Source organism: Camellia sinensis, chromosome 12, assembly GCF_055761805.1.
Source record: "Camellia sinensis isolate YWXY chromosome 12, ASM5576180v1, whole genome shotgun sequence".
In the NCBI taxonomy this organism is placed as follows: domain Eukaryota; kingdom Viridiplantae; phylum Streptophyta; class Magnoliopsida; order Ericales; family Theaceae; genus Camellia; species Camellia sinensis.
In genome coordinates this window covers 99,362,085-99,382,391 of record NC_138972.1, presented here as the reverse complement: position 1 = coordinate 99,382,391, position 20,307 = coordinate 99,362,085, and the positions used below count along the sequence as shown (strand labels likewise).

The window sequence follows — 20,307 nt, the reverse complement described above, 5'->3', positions numbered from 1 at the left end:
TCTCTCATGGGTCAAGATATGCTATATAGGTGAAGTTATAAATATTTTAAATTGAATAAGGGTAGTGTGGTCATTTTATTATAATTTGACATCATAAATAAATATTAATTAAAAAAGTCAAAAGTAACTTTTTTATCAATTTTCCAAATCACTTGTCTAAAAAAGCTAAAAACTTAATTAAAAGTCAAAAAGTCACTTTTTACCATCTTTTCAAAACACCCTATTATTTTCGTCCTTTTTAATTGTAACATATTTAATTTTTAATCTTATTTTAAATAATGGTAATTAAAAATATTATTACTTAATTTTAAAGATAAAATTGTCAATTTAATAAAAGAAATCATTAATAAACAATAAATTGACAATTTTATTTTATTGTTTATTTAATTTAAAATGTGTGTAAATTAAATGTATAAATTAAATAAACAATAAAATAAAATAATTCAGAAAAATAATTATATAAATTATTTTCTTCCGAATTAAAAGCTTACAGAAAATAATGTCGAGACTTGTGTTGGACACAATTTCCTTGTGTTGGACACAATTTCCTTAAAGTAGATTTCATCCTCGCTCTGGTGCTACGAGTTTTACCGGCGTCTACTTCCCAGGATGCAATGACTAATACTTGAATTTTGCAGCACTACAAAACCAAGCCTTGCGAACCAAAATTATGTTGTAACTCTTTCTTTCTTCTTTTCTAAAATTAAATGTAGAAAAATGCAAAAAGACAAGAGGACGACTTAAAGGAGAAATGAAGAAATGTTCTCAAAAAACTTGATTAAAAGAATTGCTAGATGGCCAACTACTTTATAGAAATGGAAGTGACTTTTCCGAACAGGTGCCAACAGATATGAACCTGTTCAGACAAATTCAATAACCATAAACCTGACCTGTTTGGACTGTTTGAACTGTTTGAACAGATACAGATCTGTTCGGTTTTGGAATGAACACATATGAACCTGCTCGGGTTAGGAACTGTTTGGGTGGAAAAAAATCTGGACTAACTTCCTTTTGAATTTTGAAATCAAAATTAAAAATAAATAAATAAAATACAAAAATTTTTGGTCCAAAAAAATAAGTATTGGGCCGGACAAGCCCAACCAACCTCACACCACACACCCACGCCCAGCCCGCCTGATCGACCGGAAGGGCGGCGGCGCACGCGTGTGGTTTTAATTTTGGATCCAATGGGTCTAGCCCACTTCACCCATAACATTACCCTTCCACAAACTTGGGTATCCCTTGGAACCCATCATAAGTATCCAATGCTAAGGTTTATAAACCCAAACAATTCCTTAAGTCTTTCCAATGTGGGACAAGCACATTTCACAAATGTGTAGTAAACCCACCAAAATACATTTCCACGAACCAAAAAATGCATGTTGAATTATCATTCATCCGGAAATGGTTTTGAGTAACCAAATACATGAATTTATTCATTACGCGGCATTAAACATAAACCCAATTAGAAACATTAAAAATAACACTTGGTCCCACCTTAATTAATGCTCAAAGTTAGCAAAAAATAAAGCTATACAAAAGTCATTTTCCAACAATCCCCCACATGAATGGAATTCACAATAACGAACGTGCAACAAAATGCAGACAAAGAAATAGTACACTAAGAAGATATACCACATCGAGATAGATAGCTTTTGGCTTTGAACCTCCTCTAGTGAAAGCCTATCAGACTTACTAGCTAACCAGTGGATGCGATGCCTTGAACTGTTCAGTTGTTTGTGTAAACCAAGACAATAGACTACACATAGTGTATCCGTAGACACAGTTTGGTTCTTACGGTTGTGTTTTATTTTGACCCTGAACAACGCTTGGTAATTCATGAGTGCTCTAGAGAATTTAGTCTTTTTAATTTTCACAGAATCGGCCTAGTTCACACTCATATAGATGACTTCTTATTAAGAGTATTCTACTATACCCTACTTGGATGCTCAAGCTATAAGAATCATTAAAAGCAAAATTTATCCTACTAACGTTGCAGGAATCACTCTTCTTATCATAGAAATGGGTATGAGTAAACTTCCTTAGTGATACATGAAGTCATCCATAATTCGATTGTCCCTTTGAACCTATATCTTGGGATCTCCAGTCAACTAGGTTGGATTGCCATTATAGCGACTTTTAAGTAATAGGCTTTAATCATATTCCCCTCGATAAATGGTACATTTGCTCTCTGGCTAGCCCTTTAGTCAATTGATCTGCAATATTCTCCTTTGACTTTACATCTTCTATGGAAATTATTCCATGTGAGAGCAAATGCCTAACGGTATTATATCTTCGACGAATGTGTCGAGACTTACCTTTATACATATGATTTTGTGCCCATCCTATTGCTGCTTCACTATCACAGTGAATGCATATATCTGGCACAAGTTTAGGCCACATTGAAATGTCTTTTAAGAAATAACAAAGTCATTATGTTTTCTCTCATGTTTTATCTAATACGATAAACTCAGATTTCATTGTTGACCTTGTTATGCATGTCTGCTTGGAGGATTTCCAAGAGACCACAGCACTTCCCAGGGTAAAGATATATCCGCTAGTGGATTTTGAGTCTTTAGTATTCGGCATCCAATTTGCATCGTTGTACCCCTCGAGTACTGCTGGATATTTGGTATAATGTAAGCCATAATTCTGGATATATCTTAGATACCTAAGTAACCTAATTATCGCTTTCCAATGAACGGACCCTGGATTACTTGTGTACCTATTCAATTTGCTTATAGCATAGGCTAAATCTGGCCTAGTGCAATTCATTAAGTACATCAAGTTTCTGATTATTCGAGAGTACTCTAATTGTGATATGCTTGCACCTGTATTTTTTGACAAATGAAGACTAATGTCAATAAGTGTTTTAGCAGGACGGTCGTCATGCTTTCCAAATTTCTCCAAAATTTTCTCAACATAGTGAAACTGAGATAAAGCATATCCTTCAGATATTCTAGCATTTTTTATTCTTAAAATTACATCTGCTACTCCCAGATCTTTCATGTCAAACTTTTTTTTCAACATTTTCTTTGTGAATTTAATTATGTCATTATTACTTCCAATAATGAACATGTCATCCACATAAAGACAAATTATGACATAGCCTTTGTCTGTGCTTTTAACATAAACGCATCTGTCACATTTGTTTATCTTAAAACCATCCAAAAAGCATAGCGTGATCAAATTTTTCATGCCATTATTTCGGAGCTTGTTTTAATCCATGAAGGGATTTGACAAGTTTACAAACATTTTTCTCTTAGCCGGGAACTTGAAACCCTTCTGGTTGTTCCATATAGATTTCCTCATCTAACTCGCCATTCAAAAAAGTTGTTTTAATCCATTTGATGTATTTCTAGATTATACAAAGCTGCAATCGCAATCAACATGTGAATGGATATTATTCTTGTCACTGGTGAATAGGTGTTAAAATAACCAAGGCCTTCCTTCTGTCTGTATCCCTTAATAACAAGCCTAGCCTTGTATTTATCTATTGAACCATTTGTTTTCATTTTTCTCTTGAATATACACTTATATCCAAGAGGTTTACATCCTGGTGGAAGATCCACCAATTTCCAAGTATGATTTTGCAATATTGATTCAATTTCACTATTCACACCTTTCTCCACAATAGAGCTTCAAGACTTGACGTTGCTTCCGTGAAGTTTTGAGACTCATTTTCTAACAGGTATGTCAAAAAATCTAGACCAAATGATTTAGAGATCCTAGCCCTCTTGCTACGTCTAGGTTCATCTAATTCATTATCATTGTGGTCTTCACTGCGACCTATAGTAGTATTAAAAGTTCGTTTATTTGAACTTATCTCTTCAATTTCCTTGTAAGGAAAAATGTGTTTAAAAAACGATGCATTCATTGACTCAATAATAATGCTTACATGCATATCAGGATTTTCAGATCTATGAACTAAAAATCTATATGCACTACTATTATTTCCATAACCAATGATCACACAACCAATAGTTTTTGGTCCTGTCTTAGTCGTTTTGGGACTAGGGACTGCAACCTTGGCTAAACACCCCCACACTTTGAGGTAATTATAAGTAGGTCGTCAACCTTTCTATAATTCATAAGGTGTTTGATTGAGTTTCTTATGGGGTACCCTGTTCAGGATAAAGTTAGCAGACAAAACCGCTTCCCTTTATAAGTTCTGAGGTAACCTTGAACTAATCAACATGGCATTCATCATCTCTTTAAGAGTTCGACTCTTTCTCTCAGCAACTCCATTTGACTGAGAAGAATAAGGTGCAGTGGTTTGGTGAATGATACCATGTTCAAAACAAAATTCTTCAAATGGTGCATCATACTCACCACTCTGTCACTCCTTACTATCTTAATAGTTTTGCCAAGTTGATTTTCAACCTCAAGTTTATATTGCCTAAAAGCTTCTACGACTTGATCTTTACTTCTCAATAAGTAAACATAGCAATATCAAGTGCAATCATCAATAAAAGTAATAAAGTATTTCTTACCTCCTCTAGTTTGAACAAACTTTAAATCACAGATATCTGTATGAATTAAACTTAGAGGTTCAGTACTTCTTTCAACTTTATTAAATGATGCATTAATGAGTTTTACCTCAACATAAATATCACATTTATGATTACAATCAAATTCTAAGTTTGGTAAACATTATAAAGTAACAAGTCTACGCAAAGAATTAAAATTAACATGTCCTAATGTACCATGCCATAAAAAATAAGACTCAACAATATAAACAGAAGATGTGTTCTTATTATTAAAAGCCAAATTAGGTACAACAGTTATTACATTGAGCTTAAAAAGCCCATCACTCATGTAACCTAGCCCCACATACTTCCACTTTTGGAGAGTACAACTTTATCAGATTCAAAGACTAATTTAAACCCATTCTTGATCAACAATGACCCATAAGTCAAATTCTTGCGAATCTTTGGCACATAGAGTACATTGTTAAGAGTGAGTTCTTTCCCCGAGGTCATTTTTAGCACAATCTTTCATTGTCCTTCTACAGTTGATGCAGAGGAGTTTTCCATAAAAAGTTGTTCCCACTTTCCACCACTTTGTAGGTTGTGAACATCTTCTTATTTGCACAGATATGGCGGGTTGCTCCAGTATCCACCCACAATTTCTTGAGATTGCTTACCAAATTTGCTTCAGAGACTACTGCAGCAAAATTGATGTCTGCCATGCCATCGGAAAGATAAAAATCCTCTGCTATGTTGGCTTGTGCTGGGTTTTTGTTTGAACTTCATCCGTTCTTGCGAACGTGACAATCCTTAGCACGATATCCATCTTTGCCGCACACAAAACACATGCCTTTGAATCTCTTGTTGAACCCGTTGTTGATCCTTTTGTTGATCTTACTAGTTGATCCTTGTTTGGGACCATTGCCATTATGCTTTTGCTTTTTGTTGTTGAATTTTGACCCTTGTCCATGTTCCACAACATTTGTTTTAGCCTGCATGACATGGTTTCCTGACTTCTTGTCGGAACCCCGGTTATCCTCCTCAATTTGGAACTGCACTATCAGTTTCTCCAATTTCATCTCCTTACGCTTTATGCTTTAGATAATTCTTGAATTCTTTCCAAGATGGTGGCAAATTTTCAATGATTGCCATAACCTGAAAAGATTCACTGAGAACCATCCCTTCCGTATGTATGTCATGGAGAATTAATTGGAGATCTTGAACATGGCTAATAACTATCTTGGAAATCTATAATTTTAAAATCCAAAAAACGGCCAACGACAAATTTCTTTGTACCGGCATTCTATGTCTTATACTTATGATTTAGAGATTCCCATAGTTCTTTAGCGGTGCTTTTAACACTGTACACATTATACAGTGTATTATCCAACCCATTGAGGACATAATTCCGACATAGAAAATCACCATGTTTCCATGCATTGACTCTGGCAACCACTTGCCGGTCAGTCTCTCCCTTGTTCAGTGCCGGGGCTTTTTCATGAGTGAAGCGAGTCAAATTCAATGTTGTAAGATAAAATATCATTTTTTGTTGTCATCTTTTAAAATCATTGCCATTGAATTTTTCTGGCTTCTTCCCATGATTTACCGGTACTGCCAGAGTCATCACTAGCAAAACAGGTGTGGGGGTTTGAGTACTAACAGTCTCAGTACTGTTAATCTTTGTTGTCATAATTCTGATGAAATAAAAAAATACATCAATCACAAATTTATATACAAAAGAATTTACACACAAAATAAATAGAATAATATTCTGTAACAAAATTCCAATGATAAACAGTATATACTACTATTTAATTTCCCGAAATAAAATACTTGTCTGTCTATCACATAAATAAATAAATAAATAAAATCTACTTTAAGATTGTTATATCCACAAAGGTGTATGAGTGTAAATTAAATGTATAAATTAAATAAACAATAAAATAAAGTAATTCAAAAAAATAAATATATAAATTATTTTCCGAATTAAAAGCTTACAAGAAAAAAATGTTGAGACTTGTGTTGAACACAATCTCCTTAAAGTAGATTTCTCTCTTGTTCCGGTCTTTCGAGTTTTATCGGCATCTACTTCCCAGGAAGCAACGACTAACACTTGAATTTTGCAGCACTGCAAAACCAAGCCTTGAAAACCAAAATTATGTTGTAGCTATTTATTTCTTCTTTCTAAAATTAAAAATAGAAAAATGTAGAAAGACAAAAGGACGACTTGAAGGAGAAATGAAGAAATGCTCTCAAAAAACTTGATTAAAAGAATTGCTGGATGGCCAACTATTTATAAAAGTGGAAATGACTTTTCCGAACAGGTGCCAACAGCTATGAACCTGTTCAGATAGATTCAATAACCAAAAACTTGACCTGTTTGGACTGTTTGAACAGATCTGCTTGAACTATTTGAATAGATACAGATCTGTCCGGTTTTGGAATGAACAAGTATGAACCTGTTCGGGTTAGGAAAAAAATCTGGACCAACTTCATTTTGAATTTTGAAATCAAAATTAAAAATAAATAAATAAATAAAATACAAAAATCCTTGGTCAAAAAAGATAAGTATTGGGCCGGACAAACCCAACCCAACCCGCCAGATCGACCGGAATGGCGGCGGCGCGCGCGTGGTTTTAATTTTGGATCTAATAGGTCTAGCCCACTTCACCCATAACAGTACCCTTCTACAAACTTGGGTATCCCTTGGAGTCCATCCAAAGTATCCAATGCTAAGGTTTATAAACCCAAACAATTCCTCAAGCATTTCCAATGTGGGACAAGCACATTTCACAAATGTGTAGTAAACCCACCAAAATACATTTCCACGAACCAAAAAATGCGCGTTGAATTCTCATTCATCCGGAAATGGTTTTGAGCAACCAAATACATGAATTTATTCACTACGCGACATTAAACATGAACCCAATTAGAAACGTTAAAAATAACGCTTGGTCTCACATTAATTAATGCTCAAAGTTAGCAAAAAATAAGCCTATACAAAAGCCATTTTCCAATAGCAGTTGCTACTGCTGTTTTCTTGATCTATTCAATCGGTCAAGAAAGTTTTTCTAATGGTATGCCTCTAGGCATATCCAGTACTTTCAACTTCATGATTGTATTCCAGGCTGAGCATAACATCCTTATGCACCCATTTTATATATTAGGTGTAGTTGGTGTATTTGACGGCTCCCTATTCAGTGCTATGCATGGTTCCTTACTAACTTCTAGTTTGATTAGGGGAACCACAAAAAATGAATTTGCTAATAAAGGTTACATATTCGGTCAAGAGAAAGAAACTTATAATATCGTAGTTGCTTATGGTTATTTTGGCCGATTGATCTTCTAATATACTCTCACATGGGTGTGAGACCCACACAATGGCAGCATCATATAAGTCCTACACCTATGTAAGATATTTAGTAGAAATTTTGGAATCTCTAATATTTTTATAAAAGAATACCCAAACCATCCTGAAATTTATCCCATATTAATTACAACTTGCTAAAATACTTGCATTTAATTCAAACCTATCTTTACTTAGGCTCCGTTTGTTTTCAGAGGTAGAATGGAGGGGATTAATAGTGAGGGGATTGTTAGTGAGGGGATTAAGTAAAATTGTGTTTGTTTTGATGATAGTTGTTAATATAGGAATTGTTAAATTATTTTTATATAAAATAATAAAATAAATAAAAAAATATAAAAAATTAAATATTAATATTTATAAAAAAATTTCCAATATATAAAAAATAAAAAATAAAAAAATAAAAAACTTTTTAATCCCTTCACTATTTTTCTAATACCATCTCCCCAACCTCCATCTCAATCCCCTCTCCAACCTCCATCTATCACCTCCACCATCTTAATCCCCTCTCCAACCTCCATCTATCACCTCCACCATCTTAATTCCCTCTCCAACTCTACAAACAAACACAACACTAAATAACACCTCCACCATCCTAATCCCCTCCCATCTACTTAACTCAAAAACAAACGGGCCCTTCGGATTTTGTTAAAGCTTACATTAACTTTTTTTTTTTTTTTTTTTTTGGCCCTAAACATGATTTACTAGTTTTTTCATATTTTATTCCAACTTATCCCATATTGATTGCAACTTGCTAAAGTACTTGCAATTAATTCAAACTCATCGTTACTAAACTTTAACTTTTGGAAAATGCAATAAGATTCAAATTTTCTATTAAATAAATGACCAAATATTTCACATTGTGAACTCTACACCATGTGAGATATTTGATCATTTATTTAGTAAAAAATTTGGTATTCCTAACATTACCCTTAACTTTTAAATATTTGAAAAAAATTAAATTAATTTAAAAAATTTAACATAATTATATTAAATTTGTAACATTTAATTCATACAATATTTATTTATTTGTAGATTTCTTAGTGATAAGTCCAATTCTATGGAAATATGACATTAGGTTCAATAATTGATCTTTTATGAAGATAATAATATAATTAATGAAATTATTTGATAAAAAAGACCATTTATTATTTTTATTTTTCAAGATATTTTTTTACCACATTGTCGTTAAATCATTGTTGGTGTCGAAGAAGTGGTTGACAATGATCAACAGTATAAACAAATAAGATAAATTTTGTGCAAAAATAAACGAATGACATGTAAACAATAACACTTAAACATATAAATAGTGTGTAATAGTTGACAAATAGACAACTAAATGGACTTGGAGTCACTGTTGTGCTGTTGTGTCTCATTTTGAAATGTATTATGCGTTTATTTTTATAATCTGAATCGTGTATTTTGTAAAATTTATTGAGTATTTCAAACTTACAAGAAATCATATTAATCGGATATCAATAACTATATGATCGAATTGCATATTTTTATACTATTTTTCAAAAGAAAAACTTCTTGTTTATTTTTTTGATTTTCAATCATATAGTTATTGGTATCCGATTAATATGATTTTTGGTAGACATGAAACACTCAACAAACCTTACAACATGAACGGTTCAGATTATAAAAATAAATCCATAATGCATCACAAAATAAGGCACAATAATCACTACTGTGTCAAAGATATAAGAGTGATCCCAATTCCCAAATAAATAAGGAGTAACATGATGTTTCAAATTATTTCCGTTTTAGTTTTGAAAAAATAGAATTTAAGGCTCCGTTTGGTGGAGTTTTCAAAATCTAGTTCCACACTCACTTTTGAGTGTGGTGTTTGTTTAGGGTTTTCAAATCATAATTCTACACTCATTTCTCAAAACTCAATTCAAAACATAATCATTACTTTTCAAAACTCATAACCAAACACATAATTCAAAACTCTTTTCAAAACTTCATTCAAATCAATATTTTAAAAATATTTTAATTTTGTTAAGATTTTAAATATTTTAATATTTAAATATGTTACGATTTTTTTAATTTTTTAATTTTTTTAATTTTTTTAAATATTACGATTTTAGTTTTTTTAATTTTAAAATATTTTATAAAAATAAATTCAAACTCTATTTTATAAAAATATTTTTAAATATTTTAATTTTTTTGTTATGTATTTGGTTATGATTTGAGTGTAGAGTTGTGAAAATAGTATGGAGTTTCGAGTTATGTGTTTAGTTATGAGTTTTAAAAATAATTTTTTAATTGAGTTTTGTTTTATGTGTTTGGTTACGATTTGAGTATAGAGTTGTTTTTAAATTTAAAATATTAAAATTTTAAATTATTTTAATTTTTTAAATATTTAAATTATTTAAATTTTTACGATTTAAAATTTTTGAATATTTATTTTAATTTTTTACTTATTAAATTTTTTAGATTATTTAAATTATTTAAATATTTATGATTTAAATTTTTTGAATATTTATTTTGAAAAAAAATTATTTCCTTTGTAGTATTTTCAATTAAAAAATTGATTAATATTATTTTTTGTTAATAATAAATTTTTTTAATTGAATTTTAAAAAGAGTTTGGTTATGAGTGTTGATCAAAATTTTCAATAATGTGAAAGTAATGTGTTTTGTTATGAGTTATAACAATTTGAATTAAGTTTTGAAAACTCTTTTCAAAACTCATAACGAAACAAATTTTCTTACTTCACATGTCAAATCAAACTTTCAAAACTCAATTCTACACTCAATTCAACACTTTATTCAAAAATCATAATCAAACAAATTTTCTACACTCAAATCATAATTCTAAAACACACAAATTCAAAATACAACTCATATTCTCAAATCATAGTTACAAAACTCTACCAAACGGAGCCTAAAATTGTAACCCTAAAAATTAAAAATGTAAACTTATGACTGAATAAGGTGCAGTATGTAGACACGTTTGGAGGATTTGGGAATCAAACACGCGGCAATAGTCGTTGAGGGAGTTGGTGAGTAGCAAACTCGGCGACGCTAAGGACCAGGACGAGGATAGTGAATCCGAACCACCTCACAACGCTAGAGAGAGAAATAGAGAGAGAAGAGGAAAATGGAGGAGAAGAATTGGAGCAGTATTGAAGTGAGTGGTATGCAATTCGGTTACGATGGCCAATCACCGGTATTCATCGACTTCACCCTCAAGATCTTGCCCGGATCTCGATGCCTTCTCGTCGGCGCCAATGGTTCTGGTATTCTTCGTGCTTCTTAAATTGGTGTCATTTGAATTTTTTTATTTTTTTATTTTTTAAAATTTGATGTGGAATTTCAACTATTGTTATGTTTGATTGATTCCAAAAGCCTTGGGATTGGATTGGCAATTGTGTGAACCCCACAAAAACACGTTAGGCTCCGTTTGGCTAAATTTAACCACAAAAAACAAAACATCAAATCTAATCCATAATCATTACAATTCTCTCTCACAAAAAAAAGTCAAAAAAGCCAAAAAGCCTTCCCAAATTTAGCCAAAAAGTCAAAATACCAACCCACTTCCAAACGGAGGCTAAAGATGTTTGGGTGGAAAAATGTGATAGAACTAAGGCCATGTTGATTGTTTGATTAGGTCGGATTGTATTATAAGGACGGTAAAATTGAGTGATGGAATTACTGGTGTGATGTGAGGTTCCATTAAATATTTTTCTTATAAATTGATTTTACACAAAAAAAAAAAGAGTTTTTGTTTTTATTTTTGGTTGACACGCTTAACAAAATTATTTTATTAATTCAATGAAGTGTCATTTACTATTGTTTTTAGTCATTTGAGATACTTATTTGAAAATGTAAATATATTGAAAATATATTAAAAATATAGTGGGTGAGACTCAACTTTGTAAAAATTGATTTAATAAAATGGTAAAAATTGATAAAATATATTTTAATTACATTTTATTCTACCAAACCATGGAAAATGAGTAAAATATTACGTCAAAACAAAACGGAGCCTAAGTGATATAAGATGAATTTTGTTTATTTATTTGTTTGTTTGTGTACTTAATATATTTTCAATGGTATATCGTGTTTGTTTGTTTATCCCTCCTCAATTCGATAAACAGAGCCTTAGGATTAATACTTCCATGGATCGTTAGTCCTATACTTTTTTTCAACCAAACAAGATTTAGGTGAGATTGCAAACATGGCCTAAGAGTTTGAACTATGAATGCCATCCTTGAGGGATTAACATCCATGGGTGCTAGGATTATTCATCTATGGGATTGGGGTGAAAAGACTATTTTCCTCACTTTAAAAAATAACAAAGTCACCTTTTCATATAATAAGAGATTCATAGATTTAAGTCTCGACCAACTAATATTATTATACTGATGCACAAATAAATACCATTTATTTTATTTTTCTAACCTAATACCATCACACTAGTATTCTCTTCACTCGATTCCAGCTAGCTAGCATATTCTGGCGAGTCCTGAAGGTACATAACCCGTTGAAATTCATTGTTGATTTAAATATTGTACACACACCCACACACCAAAAAGAAAAAAAGAAAAAGAAAGGTAACATGTACTTTTGCTAATGTTGGTCAAATATGGTGGAAACAACTAGCCAAGATCCTCCTGAAATTTAATACAATAAAACCATGGATTTTAATATTGAAAATGAGATGAAGAAAAACTATTGTAGGTTGTCACCTCCAGCAATAAGACAACTTAGCTGGTTCATGAGTTGGTTACTCCTAAAGCTTTATGAGGAAAAACTCATTCAAAATGAAGTAGGTTTTCAGGTTGGATGTGGCCTACAGTACATGAACATTTTTTTGTCAATTCCATCAGTTGCTTTTCAAGTTCTAATTCTGAGGTCCATTCAGATCTTCAAGTCACAAAATAGAATTGTGCAGTGGAGCTGCCATGCTCATTTTTGTTGAATCACAATATTACTTTATGCTCTTGACTGTACTGAGTTTCTATGTTGTTGTCAGTGAGAAATGTTGTATTCTTTTGCCATGATTCCAGCCCATTACTCATATTTTGTAGGGAAGACCACTTTGCTGAAGATTTTGGCTGGGAAGCATATGGTTGGTGGAAGAGATGTTGTGCGGGTGCTGAATTGTTCAGCTTTTCATGACACACATCTAGTCTGTAGTGGTGATTTATCCTATTTGGGAGGATCTTGGAGTAAAACTGTTGGGTCTGCTGTGAGTTCTATACCATGCTCATAATAGAATATACTTTGCATAAATAGAATGTGAAAACTTATAAAGTGAAGTGCCATGCAAGAATCTAGCATATATTATTTCTTGTTTGGGTTGCTAGACTTGCTTTTGTACTTGACCAGGCTGTTTATGCAGTGTAAATGTTTTTTTTTTTAGTGGATGGCTCTAAGTAGCAATTCATGGATATCCTTTGCATGACATTTTAATACTTCCCTAGCAATTTAATGTTGTCAAATGTTAGGAACTTATGGATTTTCTAGATTTATTTTTAATAAAAAATAAAAAAGAACAAGGCTATTGTTCAATTTTAGTTGAACTCATCTATCTCATCGACTCCCTAACTAATTTCTATTGTTTAGAAGTCCAAAGCCTTGACACAAAGGCGTAAAATGTATTCCATAGTTTCCAAAGGGCTAATATCTACATTTCTGTAGCTTTTATTCTCTCTTGAGCCATGAAGTGCATATGAAGCCTAACCCTCACAGCCATGTATCAACTAATTATTCTATTTATGATTCTCCATAACCCATGGGCCTTGTGCAAAACAGAGTTGATATTGATCTACTACTTTATGGATTGTCTGGAGAGAAGAAGCTTCTATATTTGATGATAAATCTTTTCCAATTCCCATGCTTTTGTAACAATTTTCATTGTTTATGTAAGATATCTAAGATCATGCTGTATTTGGTGTGGTGGGTATGGTTCATGAGTCTCTGTAGACTGTATTTGTGTTCAGTTAGTTTTTGTGTTCTCAAGGTGGAGAGATAGGCTAGAGCAATAACATTTTAGGCCTTTCATATTTTAAGTTTTCCCTTGGTTTTGTGAAATTGTATTTAAGAAGGCCACTATAAAGGGAATATTTATGATACTTTAATCAGAGATTTCTGGGATTTTACAAATTTAATGTTGGTTTCCTAGACAGCATGCATCACATGTATTCTGTACCAAACATTTTAAATTGCACCGTCTTTGTAACTTTCAGGGAGAGATTCCACTTCAAGGAGACTTCTCTGCTGAACATATGATATTCGGAGGTTAGTAGATTCAATACAAGTTCTATTGTGATAATTGCTTATTGATAAGAGCAACTTACACTTCACCCCCCTCCCCCAACTAAAAAGTGCTACATATTTTTCTTGATCTTCCGATTTGTTTCAATCTCAACCTTCTTTTATGAAAGAGGACGAAATATTGGCATGTCAATTGCACATACCAATTTTATGTCCAAAATCTCCATTCAAGAGCTGATTCATTTACATATATGTGAGAGATATTTGTATATATAAATGTATGTACATGTTAATTTAATGACCAAAGAGGAAGATATATTCATCTCTCAAATGTATGTATATAAACTAACTTTTGAATCTGCATTTTCGTCATAATTTTGGCATGTGCAACTTACATACCACTTTTCTGTCCTATTCAATGACAGAATGTTAACAAAAGATTGAAATTGAAACAAATCAGAAGATTTGGGGGGAGAGGAAATGTAGCATTTTTAGTTAAGCGATGTAAAGTGACAACAGCCCATAGTTGAAGGGACTAAAATGTATTTTTTCTTTATTTATTCATGCCATTGCAATGTTGTACTTTCATCCATTTCTTGAATTAGGAGTTAGTATGCAATCTTTCTATGTGAAACTAAACTCAGATTATAATTTACATACAATTCTTAATCCACAAATATGAATCATATTACTCTACAGAAAATTGCCTTTCTCTTGTTGAATCTGCTGAATAATTTGAAACTGCATTGTAAACCTCTTTGTTTTTTCCTCCTTAATTTTTTTTGGGGAATAAATCTCTTTGTTTTTTCCTTCTTGTGGTCCAGTTGAAGGGGTTGATCCTGTTAGACGAGAGAAGCTAATTGAATTGCTAGACATTGATCTACAATGGCGAATGCACAAGGTTTCTGATGGTCAGCGACGTCGAGTCCAAATCTGCATGGGTCTCCTTCATCCTTTTCAGGTATTTTTCATCCATATGGCTCATAATATGTGAATCAAAATGTATTAATTACATGTTAGGTTGGGCTCCATCAGTTTCAGGTTATGATATATATTAGCAGGCCAAAGTTGGTGCATATCCAGCGAGAGTGATGTGATTCCAGAACCCTAAATATATATAATTCATGTTAGAAGATTTATGGACCCAAGTCTACCTTTTTCATTTGCTTCCCTCATGAATCCAATAGCTATTTCTTTGTGGAACTAAACATAACATGAGATTGCGGATATATTAATTTTTGGTTTTTTTTCTCTTTTGGAATCTGTTGGATTTATTTATATGTGTGATTATTGTGCATGTTAGTCCATGAAGGTGCATGTGGGCATGCACTTGCATGTTATACATAGAACAAGTGTATGTTTCTGTTTTGGACCTTTGTTCTCTTAGCATGCATGCTGTTTTAACAATTGGAAACTATTCTTGTGCAGGTTCTTTTGCTAGATGAGGTTACAGTTGATTTAGATGTTGTCGCAAGGCTGGATTTGCTGGACTTCTTCAAGGAAGAATGTGAGCAGGTATGGACTTTAACCATGACTAGTTTGTTGCACATGTACATGAAGAAACAAGATTCTAAACATGGGAATTCATGTCCCTAAAATGGGCCAACACTACATGTGCATAGTAATGCTGGATGGATCACTGATTGGTCCTGACTGAAAAGAGTTGCTACTACGTATACATTTTGGTCATGTGACTAAACTCTTTATTTATTTTTATTTTTTTTAAAAAAAATTGAACTGTAATTATACAGAGAGGAGCTACCATTGTGTATGCAACCCATATTTTTGATGGACTGGAAACATGGGCGACAGATCTTGCATATATCCATGCTGGTGAGTTAAAGAGGACTGATAAATTATCCGAGCTTGGTGAGTTGAAGAACTCTGCCAATCTGCTTTCAGTGGTCGAGTCTTGGCTTCGTTCTGAAACGAATACTGAGAAAAAGAAACCCACCAATCCTCCAGCTCAAAACCAGAAAACTTCTCCCTTCGATTCCTCTCCTTTTAGGTCATCCAGACACATGGCCTACTATCGTTGACCTCTCCAAATTGGTTATTTTATCTGATACTTACAATTGAAAGTCATCTATACAGTGGTGGTTTTAGCTGATATTTCAAATTGAAGGTCATCTATACAATGGTAGATACAAAGAGAAGGTGATATCGGCTGGAAGTCGGTAATAATGCTGTTTCAGTGTAGCTTTTTGTTTAAGTAGGCATCATATAGTTTAGTTTCTTTCCTAAAAATCTCTGAAGAAATTAGGGTTGCAATTACTGCTAGCATTTTGGGTTATTTTGTTACATGTTGAAACTCTTTGAATAATGGCCTCTGGCATATGTTATTGTTAACTTGTAACAGAAATAGTGTGTTCGCAATATATCAACAATTGCTTCCATTTGAATTCTGTGATCATCTATGATAACCTTTGACAATATATTGAACCTAAAAGATTTCCTTTGACAATGTATTTGATTGAAAAGTGTGTGCACACCACTTTGACAATTGTACCTCCTTCAGTTTACGAGGGGGAGTGATCACAGACGTGACATTTTTTTTCCTAAATTTTTGTCTCCCTATTGCTTAGATTATGTTTGAACTTACATGGATTTGAGATTGAATTAATAATTCAACAAATACATAATCTCACGTTTGACTAAGAAAATTGAGGTCTGATTCATGATCTACCTGAACATGATATCCCTCGTATGGGGATTATTGAATCTTAAAAAGTTTTTTGCTCATAATAACAGTTATCATTTGAGCTTGAGGGTGACCTATATGAGGCATTGTATGGACGGAAGTGTAAATCCCCTGTTGGTACAAGGTTGGGGATACAAAAGGGGAACTAAGGGCAGGTTCAAATTAATTGGATAAATTACTCTCTTCCAGGTCAAGCTAATGGGACTGATAATTTTATGATCAACAATTTTATAAATGTTAATCATATTTAATTCAGTTTGATCTAATGGCTGTGAATATTTTGACATAGACAGACGTTGTGGACAAAGATTCTTGACCGTGATCACCTACCAATACTGAGAGATTGATAGCAGACATGCCAACTGCTAAATATTGGAAGAATTAATTGATGGAAACAGCTCTTTTTTTTTTCTTTCCATTTTTCTCTTTTTGATGTAGCTGTTGCATTCTGATGGCTCTGTCTCTCCAGTTTGTGAATGCAACTAACTCATCTATATGAACATTATCCAATAGAATATTGGTTTACAAAATCTCTCGTTTCATTTTGTTGGCCTTAAGAGCACCTAGTGGCACAAAACAAAAAGAAAAGGAAAGGGACTTGTAAAAACAAAAAGAAAAGTTTTTATATTTCATTTATTTTCGTCTTCTGTTTTCTGTTGTCTCCACAAATTTCTTCTTATATCTAATAATCAAACATAATCTTCCTCTCTAAATTCAAGATGACCTAAGTTAAAGTCTATGTTTAGATTTTGAATAGGGTGAGATTTGTGGGAAGAGAGAAAAATAAAAGTATAATGTTCAGCAGTGCAATACAAATAATTTGTTCTTAAAAAACTTTCATTACAAATAATTTGTTCGTAAAATTTGCACACTTGTCTGCAAAAGTGAGAAATAAGGTAAAAGAAATTGGATTTTATTTGACATTTTCCTTCACCGACATACAGAAAGACATCCTACTTCTACTAGCGGCCTAATGTTTTGTGAGACCTTAAAACTTAGACCAAATATCAAATAGAGGCCTTATCTTAATTGGTTTTTAAAAAATTAGAACCTTCAACAATAAGAATTTTTAAAATTAAAAACTTTTAAGTAATGAGTTAAGTAACTTAATAGTTGAGCTACCTCTACTTACTATTTCGTGGTTGCTTGTTATTATCATGTCAATTAACATATGAAGTGATTTTTGGGTGGTTTATTGTTAGTAGTTGTTGTGTTCCATCTAGAGAGAGAGAGGGAAGGTATGGTTTTGAAATAGGAGGAGAAGATGTCCTATTACAATTTACACTGATGTCTGCTCAAAGGGACACATATGAAGGTCCCATGATGCCCTAATCCTAAGGAATCCTCAACCTTCTCTTTTCCTCCTTTATGTGAAATATGCTTTCAACTTTAACTTCGTCCCATCTAAAGATTTGATGAGGTGGTGGTATACATGAAGAATACACTATAGTGGTCTTCTTTTTTTCCACATAAATGTGAGATTTATAGTGATTATAAATTCCACATGCATGTAAATAAAAAATTAAAAAAATTTGCACATCTTATTACACAAAAATAATTGGGTTCAAGTTTATGATATACGTGGGTTGCATCTGGTTGGATGGAATTGAGTAGGGCTGTGGATCCTCTATCATAAAATTATTTATTTTTTTGTATTAATTTATTTATAACCGCTTGACTATGTTTCATAATTTGTATATCTAAAATTTTTTATATAATTTAATAATTGTGAATGAATTGAAATAAGAGAACATATTGTTTTTGAGAAAAAAAATTTATTTCCCGGAGAAGGAATGGACATGGGGCTCATGTTGTCAGATTTTGTTTCTTAATCCCCCAAGTCTACATTTGTTTTGATTTGGTTGTTATTTAATCATTCACGTGGTATTATAATATCAACTCTCTTAATAAATCATTCCTCATCATTCAATGATTAAAATTAGATCTTCAAATTTTATTTCATCTTTTTTTTTTTGAAGACTATCTTTTATTACATTCTAATCAATAAACAATTCAATAGTACATAATATCACCCAACAACTCTATGATACAAAATAAAAAATAAAAGGGGTTTTTTTTTTAAGCTCCCTAATAATAACAATTTTCTGCATAAAGGACATTAAAAAATGTAATACTGCCTCAGGTCCCTAACCAAAATACCCACGCATTTTATCAATTTCTTGGACCAAAATACCCTACGTCTGTTCATCTTCAAATGAGTTGAATGTTGACAAGATCAGCAGAGATGAGCTTTACGAGTATTGGTCTCAAGTCATTGATCAGAGCTTCGATTCTCGACTCCAGATCTTCTTCGACATGTATGCATTATTATTTTTTCTTTTCAAAAAAATTTAATAGATGTATATATATATGATACATACATATATATATATATATATATATATATATATATATATATACAATTTGTTGCTTACTGTCTTGACTAGTATATATATGATAATTAATCAATTAAGACCATTTGCAACCATAATCAAACAGTCACTCTTGGTTATCTTATCTATGGTTGCAAACATATATATATATATATATGATACATACATATATATATATACAATGTCAGCACATATATATATATATATATATATATATATATATATCCAGTGTTGAATATAACATCTTCAGGTTCAAAATTTCTCTGAGTGTTGAATATAACGTCTTTTGATTTTTTGGGTTTAGTAGAATTGGAGTTTTTTCTGGAAAAGCAATATTTGGACCCCTACTTGAAGAATATTGGAAAAAGAAGCTTGAGGAAGAGGCAGCAGTAGAGGAAGGCTTAAAGTAATCCAGAGAAATTTGAATTTTCTCTGGATTCAACCCAAAGAAATTTGAATTTTCTCTGGATTCAACCCAGAGAAATTCATACCATTAAGTTTAAAGAAAATCTATCACAAACTCATAGAAGAACTATTAATTTGTTTGTGCAGGAAATTGTGATTGAATCAGCAGCAGCAAAACCAATGACAAATTGATAAAATCAGAGTTTTATCGTTCCAGAGAAATTCTGGACCAGAGAAATTTGAAATTTCTCTGGGTTGAATCCAGAGAAATTCCTGGGAAGTCCAGAATTTCTTTGCTTCCAACTGATGATGGGTTGCTTTCCTTCCAACTGTCAAAATTGAACTGCTTTCTGTACATTTGGGGCTTCTTATTGAAGCTTCTTGTGTTCTTGTTTTTGTAAATTTCTCTGGCTTGCTACTACTCTATTGGTGTGGCTAATTTTCTCTGGCATTTATAATTTTCTCTGGCCAAATTACTTTTCTTACTTGTGTGTCTAATTTTCTTTGGCAGCATTTATAATTTTCTCTGGCCACATTATGTTTATGTCTTGTGTCTAATTTTCTATGGCATATTTATTTTGTTCAATGCTACCTTGTAATTTTCTCTGGGATTACAAGGTAATTTTCTCTGTCAAGGTAATTTTCTCTGTAATTTTCTCTGTTGCTACCTTGAAGAACCAATAAGCATCAAGATCAAGACACCAACTTCAAGGGTGATTTTCACTCAACTACAAGCTTAACATTT

At 32.2% G+C, this 20,307-nt stretch overlaps 1 protein-coding gene and 1 long non-coding RNA gene across 3 annotated transcripts; both read left to right on the top strand.

The window, feature by feature from the left end:
• The first annotated feature begins 10,726 nt into the window (after positions 1-10,726).
• On the top strand, positions 10,727-16,465 carry LOC114309717 (ABC transporter I family member 21). Of its 2 annotated transcripts, none has more exons than XM_028255502.2 (6): positions 10,727-11,080; positions 12,875-13,035; positions 14,036-14,087; positions 14,888-15,024; positions 15,492-15,578; positions 15,815-16,465. In XM_028255502.2, the coding sequence occupies exons 1-6, from the start codon at positions 10,942-10,944 to the stop codon at positions 16,100-16,102; spliced, it is 864 nt and encodes a 287-aa protein (XP_028111303.2). In that variant the 5' UTR covers positions 10,727-10,941; the 3' UTR covers positions 16,103-16,465. The 2 variants fall into 2 exon arrangements, with proteins under 2 accessions (XP_028111303.2, XP_082755522.1); XM_082899396.1 differs by having other exon boundaries at positions 10,791-11,232; positions 11,391-13,035.
• A 2,375-nt stretch (positions 16,466-18,840) lies between these two features.
• On the top strand, positions 18,841-20,013 carry LOC145804657 (uncharacterized). Its single transcript, XR_014346870.1, has 2 exons — positions 18,841-19,082; positions 19,710-20,013. It is a non-coding gene; the product is annotated as an uncharacterized LOC145804657 (long non-coding RNA).
• The last annotated feature ends 294 nt before the right edge of the window (positions 20,014-20,307 follow it).